Source organism: Panthera pardus, unplaced genomic scaffold (assembly GCF_024362965.1).
Source record: "Panthera pardus isolate Hobbes unplaced genomic scaffold, ASM2436296v1 HiC_scaffold_4, whole genome shotgun sequence".
In the NCBI taxonomy this organism is placed as follows: Eukaryota; Metazoa; Chordata; class Mammalia; order Carnivora; family Felidae; genus Panthera; species Panthera pardus.
The window spans coordinates 17,886,262-17,903,478 of NW_026526969.1; the positions used below are offsets into that span (position 1 = coordinate 17,886,262).

At 58.6% G+C, this 17,217-nt stretch overlaps 1 protein-coding gene and 1 non-coding gene across 9 annotated transcripts in view; one reads left to right on the forward strand and one right to left on the reverse strand.

Annotated features, from left to right (window-relative positions):
- Positions 1-270: 270 nt before the first annotated feature.
- Positions 271-17,217, reverse strand: part of IFT140 (intraflagellar transport 140) — a 76,159-nt gene continuing 59,212 nt past the window's right edge. For 7 of the 8 annotated variants that reach the window (XM_019468112.2, XM_019468113.2, XM_019468115.2 and 4 more), the window contains 12 exons: positions 13,289-13,466; positions 12,657-12,847; positions 12,216-12,311; positions 11,855-11,987; positions 11,395-11,538; positions 10,764-10,892; positions 10,470-10,652; positions 7,320-7,526; positions 6,914-7,126; positions 6,659-6,825; positions 5,393-5,534; positions 271-693 (listed from right to left, as the gene is read on the reverse strand). In XM_019468112.2, coding sequence (XP_019323657.2) covers positions 484-693; positions 5,393-5,534; positions 6,659-6,825; positions 6,914-7,126; positions 7,320-7,526; positions 10,470-10,652; positions 10,764-10,892; positions 11,395-11,538; positions 11,855-11,987; positions 12,216-12,311; positions 12,657-12,847; positions 13,289-13,466 — 1,993 coding nt within the window. In that variant the 3' untranslated portion in view covers positions 271-483. Of the gene's footprint in view, positions 694-5,028; positions 5,287-5,392; positions 5,535-6,658; positions 6,826-6,913; positions 7,127-7,319; positions 7,527-10,469; positions 10,653-10,763; positions 10,893-11,394; positions 11,539-11,854; positions 11,988-12,215; positions 12,312-12,656; positions 12,848-13,288; positions 13,467-17,217 lie in introns of all 8 variants that reach the window. The other variant, XR_002085498.2, reaches the window with a different exon arrangement.
- Positions 16,153-16,281, forward strand: LOC128774782 (small nucleolar RNA SNORA72). Its single transcript, XR_008419249.1, has one exon. It is a non-coding gene; the product is annotated as a small nucleolar RNA SNORA72 (small nucleolar RNA).

Consider the following 17,217-nt stretch of genomic DNA (forward strand, 5'->3'; position numbering starts at 1 on the left):
CTCCCTGCACGGACATGTCGTGGGGCCAGCCCTTCACGGTGGGGGCTGGTGATGGGACACGCCCACGTGGACAGAGACACCAGGCTGCCTCGTGCAGAGAACTGCACCCCCCCCCCCCCCCGTGCTGGCCACCCCTATGTCTGTTCCAGTGGACGCTGGGCCCCATGGTCAGGGATGGCATGTCCTGCCAGGAGCCGTGAGACGTGCTCTCCTGGAACTCGCCTGGGTGTTGGGGCGAGGCGCAGTGAACACGCTAATATCTGCAGTCCATCGAGTTCCACAAGGTTTTTAGGCTTTACAGACTATGCTGGGGAGACGGTCCTGGAGAAGAGGAACCAAGTCCCTGGGCAGGAAAGGGACCTCAAGGCCCCTTCTGAGCAGGACAGCCGGTGCCCTGGGGTGTCAGACACAGCTGTCATTTCAACGAGAAAGTCAGGCTCTTGCCATGAACCCTGGCAGGTTCTGGGGGAGCAGCAGCGGCTGTCAGGGCTCGCTATCCTCTTCCTCCTCCTGCACCTCCTCATCTGCCTCTCTGCGGTCGTCGACGCTGTTGTGGTGGACCCGCCCGGACATGGCGCGCATCACAGGGAGGCCCAGGCCCCGGTGCACGGCGTCCACGGTCTGCTGGCTCACGTAGTAGGACATGTTGGCGGAGGGCACTTTCTTCCGCATCTCCTCCAGATACCTGTATGCCTGGGTGGGGACAGCCGTTACCAGGTTAGTCCGCAGCGAGAACCAGGGGAGCCACCCCCTCAGTCCAGGGCACGGAGCTTCCTGGGCACCCGCCCCAGGTGGTGAGGGACACCTTCCCAACAGGGCAGTTGACTGTGACTGCACGGCCTTTCCAAGGTGTCCGACTTTAAGCCTCTGTCAATGCTGTCAGCTGTGATCAGCACTCCCGGCTGAACAGGTCCAGCCAGCTGCCCCGGAGAGTCCTGTGAGCGGCCTGTGCTCGAGGACCCACACCTGTCCACATGTGCCCAGGCCCGCCACTCGCCTGCTGTGCCTGCTTACATCTGCCTACACCTGTCCCCCCTTCCACACGTGCCAACGCCTGCCCCACACCTGCCCTCACCTGCCCATGCCTGCTCACATCTGCCCAGGCCTGCCTGCACCTGCTGACACCTGCTGCACCCACAGGGAGGGCCACACACAAGAATGAGGGGAGGAACAGGGTCCCATGTGGCTTCTAAGGCCCACTCCCAAGGTACACTTCATATCAGCTCAGATGTGATCAAAATTTCTAGGAGCTTTAAAACTGTTTATGGGAAAGATCAGATCTTAATTTTTTTTTTTTTAAGTGTATTTTGAGGGGCACCTGGGTGGCTCAGTCAGTTGGGTGTCTGACTTTGGATCAGGTCATGATCAGGCTCATGAGTTCTAGCCCCATGTCGGGCTCTGCGCTGACATCACAGCGCCTGGAGCCTGTTTTGGATTCTGTGTCTCCCTCTCTCTCTGCCCCTCCCTTGCTTGCTCTCTCTCTCTCAAATAAACATTTAAAAAATAAATAAAGTGTATTTTTAGAGAGAGAGAGCACACACGTGTGTGAGCGGGGGAAGGGGAGAAAGAGAATCCCAAGCAGGCTCCACACTGTCCACAAAGACCCCGACACTGAGTTTGATCTCACGAACTGTGAGATCATGACCTGAGCTAAAATCAAGGGCCAGACGCTTAACTGACTGAGCCAACCAGGTTCTCTAGATCTTAGTATTCTTTTTTTTTAATGTTTGCTTTGGGCGGGGGGAGGGGCAGAGAGAGGGGGACAGAGGATCTGAAGCGGGCTCTGCACTGACAGCAGAGAGCCCGACATGGGGCTCAAAGTCACAAACCATGAGATCATGATCTGAGCTGAAGTCAGATGCTCAACTGGTTGGGTCACTCAGGTGCCCTTAATCTTAGCATTTCTTAAAGATGATAAATTTCCTGAGCAATTTTATTTTGAGCAGACAGAACCAAGATATAAAAAGTAAGAGAGAAAGATGAAAGTAGAAAGGTGAGCCATGAGTGTTGGAAGGACGGAGGATGGGCAGAATGCAAGCCCTCCGGCATTCTCAAGCGAGGTGGGGGGACACCCGCACAGGAAGAGATTTCCTGAGAATGTGTCCACTGCCTGTGTGACCCAGGCACCATGCAGGGCTCACGGGACACAAGCACAAGCACAAGGCAGGCCAAGGCCAATGCCAGGGCTCTGAGCTTCGGGAGCGAGGGGAATTGAGGGCGTGCCCCCCCGGGGTGGGGTCTGCCAGAGACCGCAGGGCTGCACTGTGGCCCAGGGGTGTCACCCTCCGTGTGCACAGCTGGTGTCGGCACGGGCAAGGAAGCAGTTTCCAGAAGGCCGGCACGGTCACCAGACACAGCTGAAGGGTGACAAAGACAGAAGTGCTCCTGGATGTCCTGGCCACTGAGGACACTGACCAGGGTCAGGGGCCTTAGGGTTGGGCTCCGACGTGGTGACGAGGTGAGTGCGAGGGAGCATGGGAGACACCAGAGCAGTGACAGGGGCCTTCTCTCCCTGCCCGGAGGAGACCTAGGCCTGTCCACCTCACCACTCATGTTTATTTCTTCTAAGTTAAGGTTGCTAAGTCCCACAGGCTCCAAACAAGGGCCACTGTGGGAAGCTGAATGTCACGTAGAAAACCCACCCTCACTGACTCGAAGAACCAGAACCAGAACTGAGGTCAACTGCAGCCGCCAGAAGTGAGGAGACGTCAGAAGACAATCACCGAGGGGAGCCCACACCCTGACCATGAACGCGGCTCTCTGGTCAACCTAGCTAGCACATGCTGCATGTGGTGGGGACAGGGGCTGACTTCAAGGCCAGCCCAAGGTGATGTGCTGAGCATAGAGGCTCTTGTTGCTGCCTGCAATGCTGGAAGGAAGGAAGGGAAGGAGAGAGGGAGGAAGGGAGAGAGGGAGGGAGGAAGAAAGGAAGGAAGGAAGGAAAGGAAGGAAGGAAGGAAGGGAAGGAAGGAAGGAAGGAAGGGAAGGAAGGAAGGAAGGAAGGAAGGAAGGAAGGAAGGAAAGGAAAGAAGGAAAGGAAAGGAAGGATGGAAGGAAGGATGGAAGGAAAGGAAGGAAGGAAGGAACCTAAAAAATCCAGAGTCTCTATGGTGGTTTATCCATAATGTCCAGGAACTGCTAGACGTAAGGAACAACAACAAGATGTGACCAAACTCGAGAGAAAAGACAAGGGAACTAACTCGATGTGATCCAGAAGCTACTAGTGGGGAAAATTATAACAGCAGGTGTAATACAGGCCCAGGAGCAACATCAGAGTACTGAACAGGCCTGGTAAACTTGAAGCAACAGTAAAAGCCACCACCAAAAATGAAAACCAGAGAAAATTCTGGAAAAAAAAAGAGGACAATCAGTTGAAGCAGGGGATAGTATACACAGATCATTGGAGTTCCGTAAGGAGAGGAGAGAGGGACAGGAGGGAATTTCCCCCAGACAGGGAGAAAACACTAGAGGTCACACGCTGGTAAAGGAAAGGTCCCCAGAATTCATAAGGGCCACAAGCAACGTTGAGAAGACAGACCCCCAACAAACTGACAGGGGAGGATTCGGGCACTTGGAGGAGGAGACGAACCTATGAGCAGCTGTGCGACACCGGTGGTCAGAGAGAGAGGGGCACTGAAACCACCATGAGCTACCGCGACGCACCCACCAGGATGGCGGAAGTGAAAGACGGGTCGTACCGAACGTGCGCGGAGACGAGGCACAGCTTTGGAGGTCGTGAGCAAAAGTGGCCGCTCGCGCATAGAATACCGCCTTTACTTGTAAACGTGACTGCAGGTAAGCGTGGCTACTCAGACTCGGGTTCGTGGCAGACTGTCTCAAAAAGGAACCAAGGGGCCACCACATCAAGGAAAAGAGGAACAGGCAAGAGTTTTGCCAAGGATAAAATCTGAGCTTTCAAACGGAAGGATTTCAGAAACCTTGCGTATCGGCCACCACGAGCCGGACGTCTTCCCGATGCCGTATTTTCTGACGAGGCTGGTGGTGATTTCTGCAAATATGGTGTTCTGATACATATAATGAAATGTGTCAACATCTTCCAACTCCGCAAACAACATGATGTCATAAAACGATGTGTGTGTAAAAGATCTGAGACAGACCATTGAGTTTTAAACGTGACAGAATACAACAGCATTCCAACATCGCAACTAACTTTTGAGGATTGCCACCTGGGGCGCCTAGGTGGCTCAGCTGACTTCAGGTCAGGTCATGATCTCATAGTTCGTGAGTTCGAGCCCCACATTGGGCTCTCTGCTCTCAGCACAGAGCCTGCTTCAAATCCTCTGTCCTCAAAAATAAATAAACATTAAAAAAAAAGAATCACCACTTGTCGACTTGTGGCGCACCATCAAAGGTGGCCTGCACGTGTCTGAAGAGGCCCCTTCGCCTACGTATTGCTGTGAGGCTACATTTTCTTCATATATTTCAGCTAAGAAAAACCCTATTTCACCAAGTTGAGTGCAAAAGCAGAAACTGATCCCATCGGATTTAGCTGGACGAGAGATTTGGAGAAATGTAACATAGTGCTACTTTCCTCAATTTGTTTCGCAAAATATAAAAAATATAAAATTGCTTCAAAGAAAATGTTACTTATGTTAACATATCACGGGTTTAAGTGAATTAACAAATATTTTTACATTAGTTTTATTGGGTAATAGTAAATACTGGTAGGTGCGCCCCACACAGACCAATGGTCTTTGGGTCCTCAATAACTCTCCTAGTGCAAAGGGGTCCAGACACCAAAATGTCTGAGAAGTGCTCTGCTAAAATGAATTACCGAAACCCTTCCGCAAAGAAAGCTCCAGGCCAGGTGGGTTCAGGTAGGCATTCTATCAAGGAAGGAAGAAATCAAGCAATCTTACATAAACTCTTCTGGAAAATACGGGAGGTGGGCATGCTCCCCAGTGCATTTTATAAGGCTAGAATAACCCTGAAACCAACCGTGAAAAAGACACTTTTACAAAAAGGAAGAAGTCTGGCAGTTTCTTAAAACGTTAAACACACACTTACCACACAACCCCACCATCCCAGCCCTGGGCATCTACCCGAGTGTCTGCGAACCGAGCGGGGAGGGCAGGGCGCCTGCGATTCTCAGAGCGCTCAGAAAAATACCCATGTTAGGTAGAAAATAGAAATTTGAAAACACACACGTAAAATGAGTAAGTAAATGTAGCAAAATTTTTAAACCTGCCAAATCTGATGAAGGGTTATGTGTGGGTTCTCTTATTCTTGTAATTCTCAGTTTGAAATTATTCCAAATAAAAAAGGCTGAAAAATCAAACACAGGAGAAACACCTGCGGCTCAGAGGGCGGGGACAGCCGCGAAGCGGAGCCCGCCCCCTTCCCCGGAAGCCCCGCCCCCGCGCCGCCTCACCGCCTGGAACTCCTCCGTCTGCAGGTAGTGCTGCACCAGGAAGCTGTAGACGTCCCCGACGCGGACGCTGCTGTCCAGCTCGGGCTCCTCCAGGAGCAGCTCACACTGCTTGACCGCCTCCTTAGGGTCCTCGGCATATGTCCTGCCCAGAGCAGGAACACGGCCGCGGTCAGGGGACAGGGGTCAGAGCAGCCTCCCCACCTGAATGAGGAGCTCCTGGAGTCAGCCGCGCGAAACTTTTGTGAAGTTAATTCCCATGAATTAAACTGATTCATTACTGAGTTCATTCATAAACTCACCGATTCGTTGAATGGAAACTCGGGCTAGCTCGCACTCCTGCTACCGTGCTACACTCAGCTTGTCACCCCAATCCCTGCCGGCCCACCAGTCTGGAAGGGGACACTGATGCAGGGGGATGCAGGGCGCCCTGCCCGAGGAGGTCAGGCAGGGGGTGAGCACCAGCGAAGACCAGCGCAGCGGCGCGCTGGACACGACACGCTGGGGTCCGGGGTCCGTCGCGGAACAGGGGTGGTGTAAGCGGTGGGGGGACCAGGAAGGAGCTCCAGGGTGCCCTGCTCCTTGCTTCCCAATGTCCTGCTCTCTCCCTCCCGCAGCCCAGGCGTAGCAGATATTCCAGAACTTACGTATCCAAGCAGGGAGCCCCACTTTGTACAAGGGTTCAAAATATTTTTGCAACTTTTCTTTTAAAAGCCTGTTCCCAGATGAGGAAAAGGCTTGTACTGGTTCAGGGATAAGCCGAGCCCTGCTGCCCACATAGCAGGCTCCTGGCAAAGCCGGGTGGGTTGCCAGGAGATAAAAACTGGCATCATGTCCGAATTTACATGGTCTCTCCTAAAAACAGCAACAACCTGCTACTTGCAAGCGCCCTTCAAACTGTCCCCGCACCTCTGGGTGCTGTGGTGGCCCGCCGGCTCCCAACCATTAAGCTGGAGCCCTGCACACACTTTAGAAGGCCCCGGGCTCCCCTCACACACATGCTCTCCTGACCCACATCTGCCTCACTGCCCCCACCCCAGACTTCTCTGTTTTTTTCTGGAACTGGCCTGGGAATGCACCTAGGTTTGAGAATTCCCCAGGAGGAGCTTAGTGTGAAGGACGCAACATGACGTCCATGCATCCCACCCAGGGCTCACGGGGCTCCCTGCTGAGCGCTGTCTGCATGTGACACCCGGGTCTGGTTCCCAGCTGTGAGGGGGAGCCTGGGGGCTCCGTGGGGTCCGAGGTGCAGCCGTCCTGTGAACGCACCTTCGGGCCTGGATGAGCCGCTTCACCAGTGTCATCTTGCTCTGCAGCTGAGCCAGCTTGGTCTCCTGGTCCAGGGGGCTCTTGGCCTTGGCCTTGGCCAGGCACTTGTAGGCCTCGGTCAGCGCCCCGTGGGCTTTGTCGTAGTTTTGGTATTCATCGATCTCCACCTGCAAGGAGGAGACCCGTCAGGGCCCGCAGGGGTCCACGAGCCGCCCCGGGGCGGGGGGGACCGGGGACCGGGCGGAGGGCGTGTACCTGGGCGCAGGCCTCGTAGAAGCTGGCCAGGAGGTCCAGGGCCCGCCCCTTGGTGTAGAAGCTGATGATGGTCTTCATGATCTCCGGCTCCTTCCGCCAGTCCAGGGACTGCAGGTAGTTGGCAGCCATGATGTAGATCTCCTTTTGCCTCGAGACGCCCGCAAAGAACACGATCTTCTCCGTGTCCCCCGACTTCAGCAGCGCTCTCATGGCCTAGACGGGGAAGCGCCAGGCAGGCTCAAGAGGATTTCACCACCAGAGGGAGCTCAGGGCTCCTTGGTCCCCGCAGGACGCAGGCAAGCCCGGGCAGGGAAAGTCGGTCGGGCTTAAACTCGCTTAAACTCGGGGCAAGCGGAGACGCGACTCGCGGGCACGTGGGTGCCACCCCGCCGGCGGGCGTGCTCACCTTGAGCTTGTTCCCCGCCTGCGTGTACTTCTTGGTGGCCAGGTGGTAGCTGCCCTGGCGCATGCAGCAGTTGGCGATCTGCTCCAGCAGCTGGCGCCGAGACTCTTCAGACAGGTCCTTGGAGTCCTTGGGCACGGTCATCTTCTCAGCCATCTCCTCGGTGATGGTCATGTTCTGCTCCAGGCAGAGCTGCAGGGCTTCGTGGTGCTGCAAGGCGCCGGGGGGGGGCGGGAGGGGCGGTCACCACGGGGCCCGAGGTGGCGGCTCACCACGCAGAGGCCGATGCTCAGCCGGGTGACTGTGTCATGCTATGCACTATGCAGGGCAAGGGGGGGGGGGGCGGGGAGCCCCAGAGCACACTGTCCTGCTTGTGGGAGGACACAGAAGCCAGAAATTGATTTTCTTCCACGATTCTTCTCAAATTTTTAAGTTAAGGGTTTGAATTAATTTTGTTAAAAATTTAAGGGAAATTTTGTATCCTTCACTTGAGGGCAGGTCTTGGAGGAGATGCCACCTCTGTGGTTTGGATGGCTGAGCGGTGCTCCACCACAAGAGGACGCTGGCTCCTCGCCGCCCCGCCCGCAGGTGCACACCTGCCTCGTCGCTGCCTGCCGGTGCGCTGTTGGGACTGATCCCGGGCCGGGACGGGCAGTGCCTGCCGTGTTCCTGTCCTGCCCGAGCACACCTGTGTCCCACAACAATCCAGGGGGTTTGCTTACCTTTTCACCTTCATGGGTGGAATCCAGGGCAAACGGGATCTCCGTGAGTTTTGATTTGTATTTCTCTTATTACAAACGAGGCTAAGAATCTGATGTTCTGGAACACCCACATTTCCTTCCTTTTTTTTTTTTTTTTTAAGTTTACTTATTTATTTTGGGGGGGAGGGGAGAGAGAGAGAATCCGAGCCATCCGCAAGGAGCCTGACATGGGGCTCGAACTCACGACCCTGGGATCATGACCTGAGTTGAAATCAACAGTCAGATGCTTAACTGACAGAGCCACCCAGGCGTTCCCATCTACATTTCCTTCTTAAAAGAAACTGTCCACAATCTTTGTCCTTTCCTTGTGAGTTGCTGGTAAATTTCCTACTGTTTATAGGAACTCCATACATATTAGGAACAGGAGACTTTGGGATAGAGGTAGAACATATCTTTTCTCATTTTATTATTTATCTTTACTCTTTTATGGTGTTTTTTTTCCATGTGTTATTTTCAAATTTATATTTGGTTACATCAATGAGTCTTTCCCATTGGGTTTTGAATCCTACTCAGAACACACCTTCTGTGTTTTCAGACTGTACGAGACGTCCCGTGGCTTTCGGTGCTGGCTGCCGTTTCACTGGGACACTTAAATCGTAGACACATCTGGAACTTACTGGGACACAGGAGACGAAGAGGGTTTACTTGCGTGTTTTCCCAAGTGGCTGCCTCGTTGCATCAACCCCTTTGAGCGGACGGTTCACCTTTTGCCCCCGGTTGTGAAGTGCTCCTCAGCACCTGCTAGATGTGCCTATGTAAATGGTTCTCCTTCTGGGTTTTCTAATATTTTCCACTGACCTGTAGGCCTGCTCATGGACTCGACCTCAAGTGTTCTATCTCCGATGCATTTTACAATCTTGGGGCCTCGTCACCGCTTGTTAATCTTCTTCCAAATTTTCCCCGGCTGTTCTGGCTTATCTGGGTTTCACTGTGAAACTACAGAATCCACTTATCTGGCTAGAAAAAGCCCTGTGGTGTTTTTCCTGACTCAGATTAGGCCTGGGGCTGCCTTAGGGAGGGTGGACATGTGCATCTATCTGCTGGGTCTGGCCATGAACCCGGCACGTGCCTCTTACTTGGGCGAGAATTCTCGTGTCGCTCACCAGGGAGGCACGAAGCTACAAGCACAATTCTGGCTTCAGGAAGAAATAACTTTCAATTTGGACAGGCTGATTTCGCATGGCTAACAGTTTTCTTCGTCTCCATTCAGTGGCTATCAGGGACAAGCCTTCTACTTAGAGTACGGCTGCAACACGCCTGAGAGTGCTGTCTATAAAACGCTACCAACAAGTGATGGTTAGGACGTGGCAGGATAGGAGCCCTGTGCACGGCTGCTGGCAATGAAAACTGGGGCAGCGGCTGTGGAAGACGGTCTGGAGGGTCCTCAAAAAACTAGAACCGAGTTACCAGATAGTCTGGTAATTCCGTTTCTGGGTAAGTGCCTGCAGGAATTGAAAGCAGGGTTGAAGAGAGATTTGTACACCCGTGTTCACAGCAGCAGTATTCACAAGAGCCAAGAGGTGGAGGCGAGCCAGTGTCCGAGGGCAGGGAAACACGAGGCACTGCCTATGCGGAACGGAGTACTACTTGGCCTGAAAAAGGAAGGAGGTTTTGACACCTGCTACAGCACCGATGAACCTTGACGGTACGACACTCAGTGAAATAAACCGGACCCACAAGGGCAGATCCTGTACGATTCCACTTACGTGTGGTCTCCGGAGTCGTCAAACTCATAGACACAGGAGGTAGACGGTGGGTGCCGGGGCTAGGGGAGGATGGGCAGCTGGCATTTCAGGGGGACAGAGCTTCGGTTTTGCAAGATGAAAGGAGGTACGTGGAGGTTGCACCACAATGTCAACGCACTCGACACTCAGAAAGAGCAGGGCACCTGGGGGGCTCAGTCGCCTAAGTGTCTGACTCTTAGTTTCGGCTCAGGCCATTATCTCATGATTCGTGAGTTTGAGCCCCATGTTGGGCCCTGACAGCACGGAGCCTGCTTGGGATTCTCTCCTCTCTCTCTCTCTCTCTCTCTCTCTCTCTCTCTGCCCCTCCTGTGTGTGAATGCTCTCTCTCTCTCTCAAATAAATAAACCTAAAAAACTTTTTAAACACACTTAGAAAATAGCTAAGATGCTAAATCCGATGTCATGTGTGTTTGCCGCACACACGGAAAGGACGAGCATGCCGCCCTGGTTACGACGTGAAGACTCACGAAGGGGCTGCACAGGTGAGCCCGTTCCCAGGCTCCAACACCCCCAGGACAGGCCAGAGCCACAGCCTCCTTGTGAAACCGTAACCATGAGAGACGGCAGAGCTACATCCACCGTGTCTGGAAAAGGTGGCCCCGGGCTTCGGTGCCTGAGTGGGTGCCACGCAGGGGCCCCAGGCCGTACCTTCTTTGCGGCCAGGAGCAGCTCCACCGCCTTCTCGTACTGATTGTGCTCAAGGAAGAAGTCCGAGCAGCGGGCCAGGAGGGCGGGGTCCGAACTCTCGTCCAGGTCCTCCGCTATGAGCTGCAGGGCCACAAACTGCTGGGTGGCGAAGGCCAGCTCCAGAGCCTTGGAGAAGTGGCCGGCCTGTGGACGGTGGGGCACTCTGAGCGGCCGCCCAGGCCCCAGGTCCCGAGAACGCCCGAGTGGCGCCCCCGGCACGGCGGCAGGCCCCGGGGTACCCGGCCGCTGGCTCACCTTGTGGTACAGCATCACCGCCCTGTCCACGTGCTCGCCCTTGTCCTCGTAGTAGAGCGCCGCCTCCGTCATGTCCTCGGGGGAGCTCAGCAGGGCCAGGTTCATGAGCTGGTCGTCCAGGCCGTTCTCCTGCGGGGACGGGGTCGCCAGGGCCTCCTGTGCACTGTGCTGAGGGCGCCCGAGGAGCCCACCGCCCCTGCCCGGCACGCTGTTGGTCTACATGACTGTGGTTTCCAGTGTCGAATGTCTCCCCGGGTCTGCACACAGAATTCTGGGGGGGCTCCCTTCTCTTCCTATTAATAATGTTGTAGGACCTATCTGACACGAGGGCTCTCCAGGGTGGGCGGGGGCACTCTCGCCCACTCAGAATGTCCCTCCTTGCTGTGCACAGGCCCCAAGAGCCAAGCCAGCCCGAGTGCTCGCTTTTGCAAACACCGCCAAGGAGGCTGCGGCAGGCGGATGAGGGGCGGACGCTCCGGCGCCCAGAGTGAGGCGGGCGTGGTGGAAACAGGCCGGGGTGGGGAATAGGGCCTCGCGATACAACTCTCTCCTCTTTCTGAAGTGACCTGGACGGAGCCTCCCACCTGCCCGGCTTTAGCCACCAGGGGCTGCACGCCGGCCGGCCGCCTACCTTGCACAGGCGGATGGCGTTGTTGAAGGCCTGTGCGCGCGCGTAGAAGTGCACTGCCTGCCTCACCTCCTCCTGACTCTCGTACTGGCGGGCCAGATGATAGGACGCGGCCCAGTTTCCGCTCTCATTTGCGATCTCAGCAGCCTGGAAAGAGAGCAGGGCGCCCTGGGGCCATGTCTCTGCCTCCCCACGCCCGGCAGGCCTGCCCCCTGCCCCCTCCGACCTTCTTTATTATTTTTTTTAATGATTATTCATTTTTGAGAGAGTGAGAGACGCAGAGAGTGAGCAGGGGAGGGGCAGAGAGAAAGAGGGAGACACAGAATCGGAAGCAGGCTCCAGGCTCCGAGCTGTCAGCACAGAGCCCGACGCGAGGCTGGACCCCACGAACCATGAGATCATGACCTGAGCCGAGACAGGAGGCTTGCCCGACTGAGCCCCCAGGCGCCCCAGAGGCGTCTACCTTCTGGATGTTGCCCTGGAAGCAGTGGATGCGGACCAGGGAGAAGTAGTCCTGTGCCAGCTCGTAGTAGTGCAGCGCGGCGTCCATCTCTGCCTGGCTCTCCAGGTACTGGGCCCACCACCTCCACAGGGTCCTGGGGGGAGCCCACGATCCCCTTCAGGGCCTGCACACCCTGGAAAGGAGCCCCGGGACCCCAGCGCCACCAGCAGCCAGGAGGGTGCAGCTCTGCAGGAGAGCACGGATGCCTCATGCTCCGCGCCCCCCCCCCCCCCCGCCACCCACCCGAGGGAAGCAGCAGCAGGATGCCCCTGGGCACCACGGCCAACCCTGCGTCTGCCCACCACCTGGCGGCGACACTCACTTGTCCTTCATCTTATTGACGTAGAGCTCCAGGGACTGTGGGTCCTCCGAGAGCATCCTGGGCACCTCGAAGCGGTGCGTGTCCGACTTCTCGTAGCTGCAAGGCCAGCGGGGCAGTGGCTCCTCCCGTGGTCTCAGCGCTGCCGGCGACCCCAGGCCCGGAGACCGGAGCCCAGCGCGAGACGCTCGGGGGCCTGAGGTTCTGACGAGACTGAGCTCCAGCTGCCCTGTGGAGCCTCCCACCCAGAAGGCTGCCACCTGCTCTGAGGCGGTGCCTCAGCCTACAAGCTTCTTCTGAGCGCCTCCAAGGCCCTCCCCGGGGCAGAGAATGAAGCAGGGGCATGCGGGCCCCTCCCGGCCCTCCCCGTGGGCCCTCGCTCACTGGCCGAGGGAGCAGGGGAACAGGGGCCCGCCCCGGCCCTCCCCGTGGGCCCTCGCTCACTGGCTGAGGGCCAGGCTGCGGTCGGCGCTGGCCTCCAGGTGCCTGGCGTAGTTGTAGTAGGTGGTGCGCAGGTGGATGCGGTCCCGCAGTTCCGCTGCCTCCACGGCCTTCTGCCACTGGTCGGACGCCTGGTACAGCTTGTTGAGGAGGTCGTAGCGGCCGCACTTCCGGTACAGCTGCTCGGCGTCCTCCTGGAGAGGGGAGAGTGAGCGTGGGCCCTCGGGCTCCAGGAAGCCTGCTGGTGTCCCCTGGGGGCGGCGATGCCCAGGCCAGCATGGCAGTGTGTCCCGCGGGGAGAAAGCATCAGCCAGGAAGGCTGGGGGGCTGCCCCTGCATGCCGAGGAGGAGACCCCGCCTGCTGCACCATCCTGCGGACCCCAACCCCACCTGGCCTCCCAGGTGCATGACGGCCTGGGAGTTTCACGCACGTGCCTGAGACGGGGAGGACAGCGGCGGAGGACACAGGCCTCGGTGGTGCCTCAGGGGCCTCGCTCTGCTTTCTGGAGGAAGCTAGTGACCCAGACGAGCAGACGCCATGGCCTCCCCAGTGGGGCCAGCTGCAACCCTACCTCTGCCGCAGGGCAGCCCGCCCGTCCGCCCGCCCGCCCGCCCTGGGGCTTTGCCGGACTCACCAGCATGCCCAGCTGTATGGCCAGCACGGCCACCCTGGCCTCCAGCTCTGGCTCCTGCTCGGCCTCGCGCAGCGCTCGGGCTCCGCGGGCGTGGCCCATGTTCCCCAGGCACACCTTGGCGACGTCCAGCCGCTGGGTCTTCACGCACACGCGGGCCATGTTCTCCCAGACTGCCTTGCTGTGCGGGGGACACGGCAGCCATGTCAGCTCGGAGCCCTCACGCCACCAGCCCCACAGAGACGCGTGCCGGACGGGCTTCCTCGGCACAGCGATACGGCAAACCGGGGCCCCGACTCCTCCCGGGGCTGAAGGCCACCTGCGTGTCCTCTGCAGCCGACAGGGCCAGGGACGTGCTCAGGACGTTTTCCTCCCTGCCTTCATGGCCTTCTGCTGTGCAAATGCTCCTCTGAAACACACCTGTCCATGCCCTCAGCTGGGCCGAGGAAGAAGGGAAAAGGCCGGCGGGGGGGGGGGGGGGGGGCCGTAGAGCCTTCACACCCCAGCGGGCCTGGGGAAGGGGGTGCGGGGCCCCAAGCCTGATGGACTGAGGACCAGTGCACAATGCCCAGTGTGGGGTCGGAGGGCCCCTCACCTGGGCTGAATAGAGGCAGGGGTCCCAGCACATCCCCCGGACCCCATCCCTGTCCTCATGTCCACGGGCCCCCGTGACCCCACGCAGCCCCAGGGAGGGGAGGTTCGGAGGCATGGGTCCCACCCCTCACCTTAACCTTCCAGCAACCTCTCTCCTGCCGACAATGACCTGGGGCTCCTGCCCTCCCTGGGTCTAGAAACTTCTGCCTTGAGGTAGCTTCCCCCTCCCACCTTGGGAAACAATAGAATTCAGGGGTCCTGGCGCTGTGCACCCTGCACTCAGATCCTCTCTGCACAGCGCGGGCAAGGAGGGGGCGGCTGGGTCTGCGGCGCCCCTGGGGCCCCCGGCTGTGTGGTCAGTGCATCTAACCACAGCCTTGCCTGTGAAGAGCGGGACTGCTGAGGAAGGGGGAGGGAGGGCACGCTGTCAGGGCAGAACCTCCCGTCAGCGGAGGCACGTGAGCTCGTGGCCGGGGCTCCAGGAGGGCCGGCGGTGACCGGTGAGCCCGGTGGGCGCAGTCAGAGCTCAGGAGCTCTCTTTGGCTCACAGAACCGATGGAGTCGCTGCCCCTCCTCCACCAGGCGGACGAGCCAGGGCTGCCGCGAGGTACTGGATGGAAACAGGCTCCCCCTCCCTTCTGGACGTGTTCCACATCAGAGCCTTCATTTTTTTTTTTTTTTTTATTTTTTTTTTATTTTTTTTTTTCAACGTTTTTTATTTATTTTTGGGACAGAGAGAAACAGAGCATGAACGGGGGAGGGGCAGAGAGAGAGGGAGACACAGAATCGGAAACAGGCTCCAGGCTCCGAGCCATCAGCCCAGAGCCTGACGCGGGGCTCGAACTCACGGACCGTGAGATCGTGACCTGGCTGAAGTCGGACGCTCAACCGACTGTGCCACCCAGGCGCCCCCATCAGAGCCTTCTTTAACGTAGTCTCCACCCGAGGCTGAGACCAGCGTGGGGGCGGGCCGGGGCCCGGGGTCCTCGTGTGTCCCCACCCTCTGCCGAGTTGTGAGCACAGATGGCTGCCATCTGCGTATGATGGAGGTGCAAAACCCAGAGAAGCAAAGGAACCCGGCGGCCCATCTCAGCTCTTTCCCGACTCGGTTTCCGGGGCACTCCTAGGCTACAGGGGTCCGGCAGGCCGTACGCACGAGCAGGGGACAAGCATGTGTTGGGAGGACAGCCCGAGCCCTGGCCGCGGGGCTGAGGCTGTGGGCCCGGCAGCCCCGCCACTGGCCTGCACGCAGGACCGGGGGCCCTGGGCTTTGGACAGCCGCCAGCCCGCTGCAGCTCCGCGCTTCCTGTCGTCCCCGCCACGACGCGCTCACATCTGCACTTCATCAACATGAGAGACGCTGACGCCAAGGCACACGGGCCGCCTGCCGAGGGGCCTGGCCTCAAGACGGCCTCTCTTGGAAGAGCTGCCGGAACTGGCCCCCGAGGCCCCTCTTCTCGGGCCTGCCCCTCAGGCTTGCTGGGTTCACGGCCTCCCGGTGCACCCAGCAGCCCCGGCTTCGCCGCTCTTAGCTCCCGCCACAGTGCCCGGCGCAAGCAGCTCTGGGGCACAGGGAGGGCCCTTGGGGGTTTGGGTGCCCAGGGTGGGCCCCGCGGTTCCACGGGTGGCTGAGGAGGGTCCTCTGTGGGCAGGGCCAGACGGCCGATGGCCTGACAGGAGGACCCAGTGAGTGGCCTGGGCCTCCCTGCCTCACCTGGTAGAGGGGCTGGAGGGAGCTGACCCAGTAGCCACCAGAGTCCACCCTGGGAGAAGTGACTTAAATAAATGAGGGGGAGGGGACTGATCCCTTCTAAAAGAAGACGGGGGAGAGGTGCGTTGGCGAGGTGACCCCTGTACCATGCGCTCAGGGACTCGGAATTACACGCTCGTCCCAGACCTTGGAGAAGGGGGCCATAGGCGGAGGGCTAGGGGTGCCCCTGGAGGGCAGACAGGACCCTGCCCCCCCCCTCCCCCCCGCAGCCTCCGGGAGGCTGGAGCAGAGGCGCGAGAGAACACAGGCTAAGGAAAGAAGGCAGGTGGGAAGAAGTCAGCCGGCACGTTGGCTACAAAGGACAAGTGCTGTGACACGAGCAAAGCCCATCAGGGACCCAAAGCACAGACGTTGTCTTGAGACTTATGATTCTCCAAGGACCTGCCCACCCCCCACCCCCCCCATCGCCTTTCAGGGACATAGGCTTGGTGGCGCGGGGCTCCTCGAGGCAGCAGGCACAGGCCCCCCCCCCCCCCAAGAATGGGATGCAAAGTCGGGAGGGCTGTGACTGTTCCCGCCATCCTGATGTGACAATCAGCGCAGCCTAAGCACTCGCCACGTTAAGACCATGCACGTGACCCCAGACAGACTTCTCTCCCTGGATCTGCTTTTATCAACGCTGGCGAGAAACTAAGTCTGATTTACATGACGGGTCACGTGGGGAAAGTCTGTGACTCCAGGTACCTGACCGTCCTTGAGACTGACGGCTTGAATGTACTTTCTGAACACAACAGTTACTAATCTCACGATTACCGCTTGCCATTGAATGAATTGTAAAACCGAACCCCCCTCCCCCTGCGCACACACACACAAGGGGCCGAGGCTTCCAGGGCACGAGGCCTGCTCGGTGTCAAAGTCGTTGGAACTCTCCAGAGCTCCAGAAGCGGGAGGCGAGCAGGGCACAGGCGTCCCAGGTGCCGACAGGGCCAAGCCGAGGGGACCGAGCCCGTCCCTTTCCAGGTTGTCGGGGCCCCTCTCGCAGGTGTGTGGCCTCCTCTCCATAACGAGGGTGCCCGGTGCTGGCCGGGCAGCTAGTGAAGGCGGCAAGCAGCCAGAGGGGCCGGAGGGCTTTCCCCGCGCGACGTCCAGGGTACGTGTGTTTGTAGAGGGGGGCGCGGGCGCCTCTCTCTCTGTGCACAGCCGCTCCGGGGCCCCGGTCGGGCACGGGGTTCTCCAGTGGGGTGGCACGGCCTCCCCCGAGTGTCTGCACACGCAGAGGGGCTGCAGCCCCCTCGGCAGGGACGTGTCCTCTGCCCTCAGGCCCTGCTGGGCCACCTGCCCTGCACGTCCAGAAGCCCACCTTCTTGCACCTCCAGGACAATGCTCTGGCCCAGCAGGTCTGCAGGTGTGGCCCCGACCCAGGCAAAGGCCTGTGCCAGGAGGCCTCTCTACCACGCCCGGCCATTTCCTCCACCCGGGGAGGGGCACTGTGGGTTGCCGGTACCTACGCGCTGGGGGAACGGTCGGCAAGTCCCTAGAGCCGGTGACTGGCCACCAGAGCCCTGCCCGTCCTGAGCTGGGTGCAGATGTCCCCAGGCCCAGCGCAGGGGCTCATGCTCTGGGCGGT